The sequence below is a fragment of the Scleropages formosus genome, chromosome 9, assembly GCF_900964775.1.
Source record: "Scleropages formosus chromosome 9, fSclFor1.1, whole genome shotgun sequence".
Taxonomy (NCBI): Eukaryota; Metazoa; Chordata; class Actinopteri; order Osteoglossiformes; family Osteoglossidae; genus Scleropages; species Scleropages formosus.
The window spans coordinates 12,087,604-12,100,196 of record NC_041814.1 but is presented as its reverse complement, the minus strand read 5'-3'; the positions used below and the strand labels follow the sequence as shown (position 1 = coordinate 12,100,196).

General features: G+C 40.6%; 1 protein-coding gene across 1 annotated transcript in view; it reads left to right on the top strand.

The window, feature by feature from the left end:
* The window catches only part of LOC114911310 (rho GTPase-activating protein SYDE2-like), a 33,597-nt gene extending 26,611 nt beyond the window's left edge, over positions 1–6,986 (top strand). Inside the window, 4 exon segments of the mRNA XM_029255035.1 lie at positions 3,257–3,438; positions 3,924–4,155; positions 6,310–6,785; positions 6,787–6,986. Coding sequence (XP_029110868.1) covers positions 3,257–3,438; positions 3,924–4,155; positions 6,310–6,785; positions 6,787–6,897 — 1,001 coding nt within the window. The 3' untranslated portion in view covers positions 6,898–6,986.
* Positions 6,987–12,593: the final 5,607 nt, after the last annotated feature.

The following is a 12,593-nucleotide window of genomic DNA, read 5'->3' as shown; positions in this document are numbered from 1 at the left end:
ATATTGAAATTATATTCTTACCAGACCTTTTGAAAGAAGTTCTCCCAGTGTAAAATTATTAGCAGCCTCTCTAGTATTTAATCTTTCATTAAGAATTTGAGTTCTTATTCCTCTTGGCTGTGACATGTGCTATGGGAACACCTGGAGAAAGCGCACTTGGTCTCCCCAGTCGTGACCGTGCCTTTGTTGAACGGTTGGCTTTTGTGCTGAACTCCAGGTACAGCCAGTCGTGGTTAAGACACCCTTCAAAAAAGCCAAACACACAGTTGAGTCATTGTGGGCTAATCATTTACTTCAACATAAAGGCAGCATTATTTGTTTCCTGGGTCACTTCACGCTTGTGTAGACATTCTCTGTGTTTATTTGTAAGGAGCATGTAGATGTTATATACGTGGTTGCGGGGTGAGCGATGATCTTCTGAGATGATTTTTTTGATTTTTATTAACATATTTAGAAATTTTTTCTCTATTCCATCTTGTTTCTTGCCACATTGCTCCTAGCTTGAAGCTCTGACAGCTTATTGCTGCAGGGGAGCGTTTGAAGAGTAGCCATGAAGCAGGTCCGCACCGTCGCAGATTACCGGAGAGAGAACTTTCGTTTCGCAAAGATGACTTGAGGAGTCGTAGACGCCAGATTAGCTTTCCTAGTAGATTCCCATCTGTGCTGTGGTTTTAAGACCTGTCGAATCTTGACCGATGGTGTTTTGCACAGGGAAAAACCCAAAGCAACAAAAAGACACTATCTGAGTTTCCAGGAACAGTCGCATACGCAAAGGTAATGTTCATGACACTGTGTCTAGGAGACCGAGGTGTAGGCGAGGACCCAATTGTGGGTTTGTTTTTCTTGGGAGGATTGGACAAGGGAACAGGCAAGAATCGTAGTCGGGGACAGGCAAAGGTCGTTTGACGTGCAGGCGTTGTTCTTTGGACGAGATGGGAATTGAGGTTGATCAGATGAAGCAGGAGATGATCAGGAACCGAGAAGACAGGGATTGTAAGGACGAGGAGGCAAGTGAGTTTCGCGGACTGTCGCAGGAGAAGCGGTGGGCTCAATGAGATTCCGCAGCTTTGTGCTTTGGCGTGGCTTCCTTTATCCCTGGCGGCTCTAAAGTGCAGCAGGTGTGGTCGTTTGGCTTGGTGGTGTGGGCGTGACATTGTGCGGGGGTCCATTTTTGACTGCGATTTTAAAATTTCTGTATTTAAGAATCCCTTTGTAGTCCGTGAACATTCATTTGCAAAACAAATGTTTGTCTAAGACGATGAGTAGCAGGGTGGGAGAGCTCTTCAGTTACCATTTTTAACAGTGAAGCCAGTTAAAATCGCAACTAACAAACACATCCGGTTCTTCAGTTTTGATATGCACAGATGCAAGGGCTTTCAAAAGACAGTAATGTGCATTTGGTTGGGGAAGCTGGTTGAGAAACGCAGGTGGAATCTCATCTTAATTTAAGGGACTTAAAGCAAAATTCATACCCTTTATTTCAGGTCACAAAAGCTTACCATTAAACACTACAGACACACCTCTGCTTATGTAAATTTGACTTAAACAAATCTGGATTTACGGGAAAAATTCCCAGCATACACATTTTTTTTTTTTTTAAATGAAAGTGTATTAAAGGTGCAGTATTTAAATATATTTAAATATATTGAGTGACATTTACTTATTTAGCAGGTGCTATTTTCCAAACTGATGTATAACTCATGGTAAATACAATGTGCATTTCATAACAAGCTAAGAGGTTTAGATGCAGACATAACTCTCAAAGCAGTTAATTTGATGTAGCTTCCTATTGAATTGATTTTTGTAGGAAATAGAGATGTGATCATGACAGATGGTATGATGCAAATTGTAGAGCAGCTCAGAGATCAGGAGAGAAATGCATCTGAAAGAAATGTTTAGATGCCCCCAGCTCTGAGGGATAGAGGGAACTCATTCCACCAATTTAGGAGGCAAAAACCGAGAACCTAGAGACTGAAGCTCTCATAGGAGCATGTAGGGTTTTGGAACTCCCATGGAACTCTCATGAGTGGGATCATGAAGCATCCAGAGATAGAGGAGAGCAGACTTCTGCATGTGGTCTAACGAGTGTTTAGGTCCTGTAGGTTTTGGAAAGTTGATCCTCTTGTAGACTGTATCTTTGAGTCCTGAACTTCATATGGACTACAGCTACAGGAAGCGAATGGAGAGAGAGAAGGAGGGGAGATGCATAGGAATACTTTAGCAGGTCAAAAACAACTTGTACGAAAGCATTTTGGATCTGCTGAAGAGACTTTAAATTTTAATAAGTATTTACTGTACTTATAGCAGTAGTCAATTTATGCAAAACAACCATTTATGAAACAGATAATGTAGTGCAAGTTTATGAAGTGGATCAAATACCAGGAAAAACTTTAATTTCAGTTAAATGTCAGGTGATATTTGCTACTACTATTTTATTGTACTGAAAATTTGAAGCAAAATTCAAAAGTGTATTGTCTAACGAGACAGACTTGCTAATACTTAAACAAAAAAAAGATTTTGTGAATTAAGTCTTTTCACACATTGGGAGTGCGCTTTACCTTTGGAAAGGGCTCTTTGACCATGTTGGAGCAGTCATGCTCTGTCAATGAGCCCTTATTTTTGTAAAGACAAAGGAACCGTCTACAGAACAGTTTTAAGCCTGCTGTGTACAGGATCTTACCCAAAGGTCTTTGCAGGGGGTGGTGTAGGGGTCTGTAGGGCCGTGCCAGAGTAACAGCTGGTCATTTGTCCACCCAAAATTTATGGGCTTCTATTTCCCGTTTTGTTAATTAGTCACAGATAGGCCAGTTGTTTTTCTGGCTTACGGAGTATAGATCTGGCTTTGAGAAGATAGTGTTTTATGTTTTGCTTTGGCTACATCTGGCCCTGGGAGTAGATATTACAGGTTTGAACACCGGCTGCTGCCACATTCTCAGGCTGGGGAGTCACGCCTGATTCCAGTCAGGTTCTAAAAACAAACCCGATGCAGCCCAGCGTATCCGTCAAAGTGCTATAAACGAGAGCAAAAACTCTCACGATTTTGATTCTAGCTGTATTCCTGCTGCGTTGCACAGTAACGATTGTACACCGGATGGCCTCCTCCATTCACGTGCCAAGAAATGAGTTATAACACCAGTCATTTGTGCAGTAGACGTCAGTACGGAGTGGTCTGTCACTTGTTATGATGGATGCTGAACCATACACTGATGTGTCCTACCCGTGTGTGTGATGCATGTCCATTTTCCTCGTCGGGCAGGTGTTCTCAAAGACTACTTGCGGGAGTTGCCCTACCCTCTGATAAGCAAGCAGCTGTATGAGGCTGTTCTGGACTTCATGGCCAAGAGGCCTCTGCGCATTGGCACCAATGGGAACGAGAATGACCCGGCGGACTCCGAGCACACCGTGAGCCTCTTGGAGATCCTGCCAGATGTGGAGAAGGTAATGACGCTCGGGGGATGTTTTAGAGGGGCAGCTAGTGGGTTTCTGTGTGTTTTTTTTTTTTCTTTTTTAAATTTCATTTTATTTTATTTGATTTTTAGGTGTAGTTCTAAAGTTGGAAGATACTGCTGTTGGATGCTACTTAATTTATTTATTTTTTTTTTATTATTATTTTTTCATATTTCTGACCTGGAAGTATGATCATTTGAGAAGAAAACACATATGTGGAGAATAACACAGACCTTTAGATAGCAGAGCTCTTTAAGAGCACTATGTATTAGTGTGTCTAGAATTGGAGCCTGGCCATCTCCTCTCTCCTCTGTATACCTGTTTCGTCAGTGAATAAACTTTTACTAACTCAGCTTCATCTCCAGTAACAGTGCTTGCACATGTTTGGGGAGAAACCTTTTTTTTGCTGTTCTTCCAAGTGTCCAATTTTTTTGGGATCAAACTGTTCATTCTGCTCATTTTGCCGTCAATGGCAGGCAACTCTACGGAAGCTGCTGGACCATCTGAAACGGGTTGCCTCGCATCACGAAGTGAACAAAATGACTTGCCAGAACCTGGCCGTGTGCTTCGGGCCCGTGCTCCTCAGCCAGCGCCAGGAGGCCTCCTGCCACAGCAATCGTGTCTTCATTGATTCCGAAGAGCTGGCCAGTGCCCTTCACTTCAAGAAACATATAGAAGTTCTTCACTACCTCCTGCAGCTATGGCCAGGTACTCTCGGTTTATTTACTTGACTCACTGTCATGAAGAGACCACTGAGAATCTGCTGTGTCATGTAGCAAGAGCAAAATTGTTGTGTGGAGACAGAGAAATAACTTTGTGAGTGGATGCCTAAGAACACCCAGACCTACTACATGGCCTTCAGTGCCTGATGCTTTTATTAAAATACTAAAGATTAGTGCAAATTACTCCCAGCAGTCGACAAAGATGTGGTCCATTAGAGTCAGTCTTTCAGGAGTTTGCTTTCTGAGGTTTGCTGGTTGCCGTTGAAAGCAGTTGTTGGCAACGTTATATCAAAGATGAAATAGTCCGCAAAGTGTTTCATCATGACTAGGAAACCGAATATAAACCACTCTTGTTGGGTGGAGCCTTTTAAACAAATTGCCTGGAAAAATATATGCTGCATATTGAGTTCAAAAGCCCCCTCTGCTTATATAACTCCTCGTGTTAGTGGCTCATAACCAAACTAAAATGCATCAAATGTGGATAAGAGGAAGAATTTACTTTTGGGTTTTTCGATTATAACTCTGATTTAAATTCAAAGCATTAATGTTGTTACCCACGTTGTGTATATTGCATTTACATTTATTCATTTAGCAAATGCTTTTCTCCAAAGTGACGTGCTGTACATCTCAGAGAACAATACAATGTGCATTTCATCAACAGGAGAGATCTGGAAGCATGTGGTTCTTGAGTACAATCCAAATGTCACATACCGCAGCATAAACCAGTATACATCACAGGAGTAGCTGCATGAAGGCTTTTCCATTACTATATTATATATCTGGTTTAGGGTTCCCTGAAGAATATCGGAAATGTTACTTCTCATTACCTTTTACATCCTGATGCCTAGTAGTAATGCACAGCAATATAATGTGATCCTCCTAAAATTCTGAAAAAAAACGGCTAAAAAACCCCACAAATTTTGTTTCATATTGTTGAAGTCTTCCTGTTTTAGTGTGTTCTTATTGAATTTAATGTGAGCAATTTTGTGACTGCATTGAAATGGATTCTTCACCTCTGTTTGTGTCGTCATTACATTCCATACTTGTTAGGTTATACTTAAAAATCTAACGTCTCACTCATTACGTTATATTCTCGGCTCTTGTGTTCAGCCCATAATTGTAGGACGTACGTGGTAACTTTAGCCCTCGAGGGAGGTGTGTTGGGGAGTGTGGGTGTGAAAAGAGAGCAGGTACTCAGGGAAGCGGCACAGTTTGCGCACAGAAAGAAGAGGGGTGCTGGGAGGGAGGGAGCGGTCAGTGACCATGGTATTTTTAGGCAGTGAGGAACTGTGTGGTAACAGAGGCCAGGAGGGGAAACCTTCATTCTTTGCTTTACGTGATGTGATATGTTGGGAATTCAAGTTCTGCACCATATCTCGAGATTGATTTGCAATGCTGCCAGCATTGCAGTGTTTCCCTTTTTATGACGTCTGGAAATAAAGCTGTGGTTCTTGAGGCTTTCCAGCTTCTTCATGCTTCAGGTTGAGGCAAAAGGAAAAAGCATAATTGCTTTCTGCTTTCTTAAAAAAGCGTTTTCAAACTTGCTCGGCTTCATTGTGCTCGGGCTTAACGTCCTGCACTGACGTTATTGCCTCTGCATTTTTTTTAAAATCCCGTAGTTTATTCCCGTTCTTTTCCTGTTTTACGGCTCACTGGAGGAAGCAGTTACACACAGAGAGTAAGGAGAAGTACAGGTAACTGGGCTACGGTTGTGTCTGAGTCTGCGTCAAGGTCGACTAAAGCCGTGCAGTTTTTCTTCTTTACTTTGTACGCACGCATTTAATGTGATTGTGCCCCTTCTAAGCCTTTGTAAGGCTGCGTTTTCTGTATATATCTTGAAATTCAACTGTGTTTTTAGTGATTAATGCTTAAATAGTAGGGTTTCCAAACTGTCATAACACTACCAAAAAAATTCTCATTATACATAAGAAAGCATTTAACTGTTCAATTCCAAACAAGTTTATGATGCCAAGTTTTAGAGATATAGCAAATTTAATATTAGATTATTGATGGTTAAAACACTGCAGTTGCAATTTTGTACAGTTGGCATGTTTATGTGCTGCATGGCATGTCTTTGGCACGTACTCACTTTTATAAACTCTACATAATAGTACGGTATCCTTCTGTTTCTTTTCATCAGTGGTGAACCCCCAAAGCCCCACCTCTGCCCCAATGAAGGAGCCCTCAATGGAGACTACTCCTGCCCCCCAATACCTGCGCAGAAGGAGGGAACGTCCACAGGTGCTGAACCTAAGCGAGGCAGAGATGGCTGGCGTACTGCGTCCCAAACCGGGTCGGTTGGACAGTCCCAGCAATCGCTACGCTGGGGACTGGAGCCGGTGTGGAGACAACTACCTCCAGCCACCAAAACGGCCGCCCAGCGAGGAGGCAGACTACGATGATGTACCTTCAGAGGACATGGAGGACACAGAGGATCAGCAAGGGAAGCTGGACCAGGTGTTTCAAGCTGTGGAGGAGAATGAAGTTGAAGAGGGGTTGGAGACTTGCCAAGGGGACCTCCAAAAAGACGTTTCCCCCAGTCATATTATATCCACCCAGGAACCCTTAGCCAAAGAGCACACATACCAGGCCTACATGAAGATCCAGGAGATCAAACCCGGTTCTAAGCAACAGGGTCAACCTCAAGGACCTGCAGGAGAGTATTGACACTCTCATTGGCAACTTGGAGAGGGAACTGAACAAGAACAAGTTAAATGTTGGTTACTGACTTTAGAAACTAGTAAATAAGTCAGTCAGTCAGAAGTTCCGGTGTATGGCTCAGGGCTGACCAGGATGTTTCTATGGATTGTGGAACATCTCGCTTGTTCATCCCTTTAGGGGTTGTCATCTGCCACAGGCATTCCGCAATACATTCTGGTCACTATAGATAGTTTTTTCATCCTTCTTCTTATTAGAAGAATCCATAACCCCAAGGGGTGTAAAAGGTGCCTTAATTGTGTAAAGGTCAAACATGCAGAGAGATTTTTAAAGGTAATTTTAATGTAAACCGATGCACTTATGAAGCAGACTTCAGGAGAGTGTAAGTACACGTAGGTTATGGACTGAGTGTTGGCGATGGTCAGTGAGCAAGGTTTCTGCAATCTCTTCTTCCAGGAGGCTTGAACCGCTGATCAAGACGGGATAACTTAAGCACCGTGCTCCTGAGATGGGCAGCTGGCAGTTCTTATTGCATTCGTATGTAAATGAATTGTAATATATGAAAACAATGACAAGTGATGTGATAATGTCCACTAGGTGCTAGCATTTACTCTGCTCCTTTAAAAGCTAAAGGTACTTGTTCTCTTATTAAAGGTTTCTCTATAACTGTGTACCTGCAGATATTATTTTCTATTTTTCTAACTCTCTGTATTTTTCATAAAATGTGAACACGGGCAGTTTTTTTAACATTTAAATCAAAATATCAGAGGAACATGTCTGTGAAACAACTGTTCCCATTTCACAGAAACAAATATTGTGGGAAAGACCTCATTTTCTGTGAAAGAACATTTGCTACCTAATGATCTGAAAACTGCTCACTCAGATAGGGATTAAAAAATTATCAGTATTTAACACAAAGGCACACACATACATTTTAGGGATGTACCTTTTTAACAATTTCTATATAAATATGGAAGGTCTACCATCTCAGCATATAAAGTATAAATTTGGTCAAACATGACATTTACACACACTGAATGTCAAAAAAAAAAAAAAAATATATATATATATATATATATATATATATATTATATATTATATATTATATGCATACCACAATAACATAATTTATGTTGTCATTTCAAGTGGAAGCATATTGGAACAATGTGTCTGCATCACCACCTTACAATTTTTTTGTGTTCTGTCATTTTAGTTCTGCCACCATTACATCTCCTGGGCTGTTTGGGCATTTGCTCAGTCTGGGAAAAGTTGCATGTTCTCCCATGTATACAGCTATGCAGTTTCTCAAACAGAAACCATGTACAACAGTACATTTAAATGAATACTTATTGCATGCCTTGGTTCATGAGTTAATGGACACTCTTCTTTTTAAAAAAATTTTTAAACTTAACTGCCCCCATAACAATATTCCCTGGAATGGACCATAATTTTAAGATTTCTGATAAAATATTTTATTTAAAAGACCAAAATTGTTGTTTGCAGTATTTAGTATGAATGTACATTCCATAAATGGTTATATATACAGTATGTGTGTGAGTGTGCGTTCTTGCAGTACGTTACTGTTCTTTGACAGATTATTTCTGTATATTCCTATTTAAAATTAATTACTTTGTAGTACTGATAAGTATTAGCAACCATCGTATATTCCTTGTTTGAAAATGGAATGTGCTTTGAAATAATCCATGGGACTAATGAAACTATTTTAGGCTGGTAAAAATATGGTAGAAAATATAATATGTACAAGCATTGTTATTTTTATCTATACATGTTTCATAAGTTCATGCATTTAGTCTCTGTTGGTATGAAGTGGCTATTTGTGTTATATTTACTGATTTTATGGTCAAAATCTTTTCAATGGAAAAAAAAGTCTATTTTCTGCTCCTACATGTCTGCTGTTTTTTCAGTTTTTCTTTTTCTGTACACAGTGATCACGTTGTCAATGTGCATTTGAAGTCTGAAGAATTATTGTCGTTATGCAGGGGGGAATTGGCATCTAACGATTAGAGTTTAAGCTCCCTTCAGGCTTTATTATTCATTACTGAAAGGTTAATGTTGTCTTATAACACCTGTCAGTCTCGTGTCAGGAATGAAGGGAAAGTCCAGTGACATGTGGATACAGCTCCCACTCCAGTGTTCAGTCTCAGAAGTGTACGCCATTTGCACTTTTATTGCCTTTTCCTTGGTGCTGGGTGTATAACGCTAATAATTTTCTGGAGGAAGGAAAAAAAAAAAAAAAACATGTCAGCAGCATGGAAAAGGACACATTGTGAAGAAGAAGATCTCAAAATATTACTGTGATGGGATTATTAAGTACACAGCATTGTAGTGCAGTTGAGTTTTCAACACAACCATGGAATATAGTGCTATAGTCCTGTTTTCAGATGCTTGTCAGTGAAACAATCATTACATTTATTTGTTTAGCTGATGCTTTTCCCCCCAAAGCAACTTACAACATTAAGGTTACAATTATTAGTACTACAACCAGAGGTGGGGATCAAACCAGCAACCTTTAGATCTAAAGGTAGTAGGGCTAACCACTCTACTAGCAGCTGTCCAATTGATGGGACCTGTGGACTTGTGGAAGATGGGAGGATTTGCCATTAGAGCTGTACTGTAATGTTCATAGGTTTGGGGAGAGTACAACTCTAAATTATAATTATTAGTGATACCTGAAGTGAATGTCTGGAAATCCAGACTTTCTCATATGTACTGTGTATGTCTTAGGTGCGTGGACAGTATGTCACAGATTTTTTTTTCTTGTTTCAAGCGCTTGCAGATTTCGACACTTGTAACACTTATAAACTTGTATGGTGATGATCAGGGAGCTCAAACACCTGGAAACAGTTACCTGTTTAGATAAAGGTGAAAGGAGCCTATACCAAAAAATAATACCTGAAAACCATCACGAAAGCATCAGCTTTCAATTTTGCAGTGTTTCAATAGTGTTAATAATTGGAATGATATTCCAGCTCCGTAATGTTTACTAGGAGAGTAGTCATCATGAATGATTGGTGAAGACTGAGTGTATATACAGACACCTACTTGGTAGAATTTTGATCTCATGCCCTGGAGAGGCAAGGGATGCAGTGGTGCAGTGGATTTGACCTGTGGCTGCTCTCTGGTGGGTTTGGGGTTTGAGTCCTGCTTGGGGTGCCTTGCAATAGACTGGCATCCTGTCCTGGGTGTGTCCCTCCCCCTCCAGCCCTGTTTTCCTGGATTAGGCTCTGGTTTGCCATGACCCTCCTTAGGACAAGCAGTTTCAGGCTGCATGTGTGGCCTGTGCAGTTTAGGGTAGGATACAGCAGATGGTGTCCTTACTGCTGTGTTCTCCCTAGAGTATACAAGTCTTGCACATAGCACCAAAATAAAGTTCAGTGTTTATCCATCTCATGTAAATGGACTTCTTAAGGCTAAAACATTTCTGTTCTATGCTATGCTGTGGCCACCAAAATTGGGCACTTGTGTATATAATATTGCTGTATGCATCGTTGTGCATTTCATGTGAAATACGGCCGATTTACTCGCACCATCGGAACAAGTTCTAATTCTCCACATTTTAAATGAGAAAAAACAGGTGTCTGCATGCAAACGGAGGTTTGTCACAGGGACTTCTGTGGAGCAGATGATACTGTTGAGGAGATGCTGAGTAATTTATATTATGGGGTTTGCCGCAACAATCCATGACGCTCAGAAACATTTGTTAAACCAGTTCCTTTCTGGGTAACAAAGAAAAAACAGACCATTTTCTGGTGGTTTTGCCAATGACATTGGTAACGTATAGCCTTGTCAAGTCACCGAAACTTTTATTGTTTTGAGAGCGTTCTGCTCACTCAGGAATATCCTTGACACGTGTATTTGTGTGAAACAGGAGTCCACAGAGCAGCAACAGCAGCTCACAGGAGGAACGGGGGGCCTTGCTTTAAGGTCTATGTAACATCACCGGAACAGATCCTCGAAAAGCTTGTCACTTGTAGCTGAGAGTCAAATGCTTGGTGTATTCACACGGAAATACATATTTGAAGATAATTCCATTTCGAAAATCAGTTATTTAACATCAGATTTTAATTACGCCAATTTAGCTGATATACAAATTTTTGTTGCGTTATTTAAAATAAACCCGTTCAATAGCTAGCAAATGAAAGCCTTTCACAAGAGACCCAAAGGACCACAATTTCCTGCAGTGGCAGGACGATAAATGAGGGGGAAAAGTCCAGTAGCTTTTGATCTTTCCCTCCCTTTCTTCTGGCCAGAACTGGGCTGTACTTGGCAACTAATCTGAAAGCTGAGCGGCTGATCTTATACTCAACGCTGACGGACGTTCGTGTTGACAAAGAGTCTGGGAAAAGAGGAACACTGCCTTCTAGAATAATATTTAAGAGCTTGCAGCTGCCAGTCCACCGTTCACATTGTCACTTAATGAATACCCACTTCAAACCAGAACACGTTTGTTAAGAAAATTTCCCAGCCGTTTGTTGTTTTACGTTAGAAAGCGTGGAAGGATGAGTGGAACACGTTTTGCACAACTAAGCATCTATACTAGTCAAGGTAGAATCATTGTACCACAGGCAGTCGTTTACTCTCAAAAGCACCCAATATATAGCATGATTTCAATGTTTGAGGGCTCAGAATATTTAAGAGGTCAAATGTCACTGATTTCCGGACGATGTCCAGGCCTCCCAGTAAAATTAGGATCAGGTTACCGGTGGTTGCTGCCAGGAGCAGTTCTGGTGGAAAGTTATGCCTCTGAGCCAAACATAGGAGTGTGCTGAGATGGCCTAGACCACACCAACTCCTCCTGAAGCAGGCCAAAAAAGGGGATGGGACTTGTGAAACGTTCTAAAAATAAAGGGTGTTACAAACTGGTTGTGCGATAGCCAAGTTTCATGTTTACTGTGAAACATTAGTGTGACATTCGAGAGAGCGAGGAGACAGAATTTACCCCTTTTCACTCTGATTTGACTCCATGAGCGACGCAAGTCGTTGGGCAGCTTTCAGAGCGTCTGCAAACTGGTATAAAATCGGCCACATGGAAAGGTCAAAACACGAAAAGTGTGGTCTTCAAAAAGGTAAGGCGCTTTCTGGTGCTGCCAGGTTTCCTCTTGTATGTTTGCAATACTGTTTACTTCATAAACACTGATCTCAGCTGAGCTTACTGCTGTGAAAATGAAAAGGGAGTATTTAAAAACATGATGAAACACACTGATTCATAGCTGCTGTGGAAAGGAGCCTTTTAATTCGAAGAGTAAGAAGACGCTCACAGATGAAGCACTTCAAAATGTGAACCACTTAGTTTAAGACAAGTTTTCTAATAGTACATTAAATCAGCTACTTTCTTTAAAAAAAAAAAACAAGATACAAATTATATTAAAAAAAAATAAGAGAAATGCATCTTTCTTCCACTGACACTAAGGGATTCCCCAGTGGAGCAAAGGGTCCATAGTGGTTTCTTCAGCTGCCATTAAAACCGTCTTCACCATACAAAACCCGTTACACTGGAGAAGTAGTTACTGATAATGAGTTAAAATATAAGATTGAAAGATGAGCTAGAAACAAATTCTGATACAAATACCATAGCATATATTGCATACAGTTCCGATAATGTACACTTTTGCAACACATACTCCTTAGGTATCTTAAATTCATGTAACATTTTTTTGTCTGAAATCCAATTATTATTTCTGTTGAATAAGAAATCAAGGTAATTTGACTCCTTCACACTGGAACTCTGCTATATAACCCTATTTT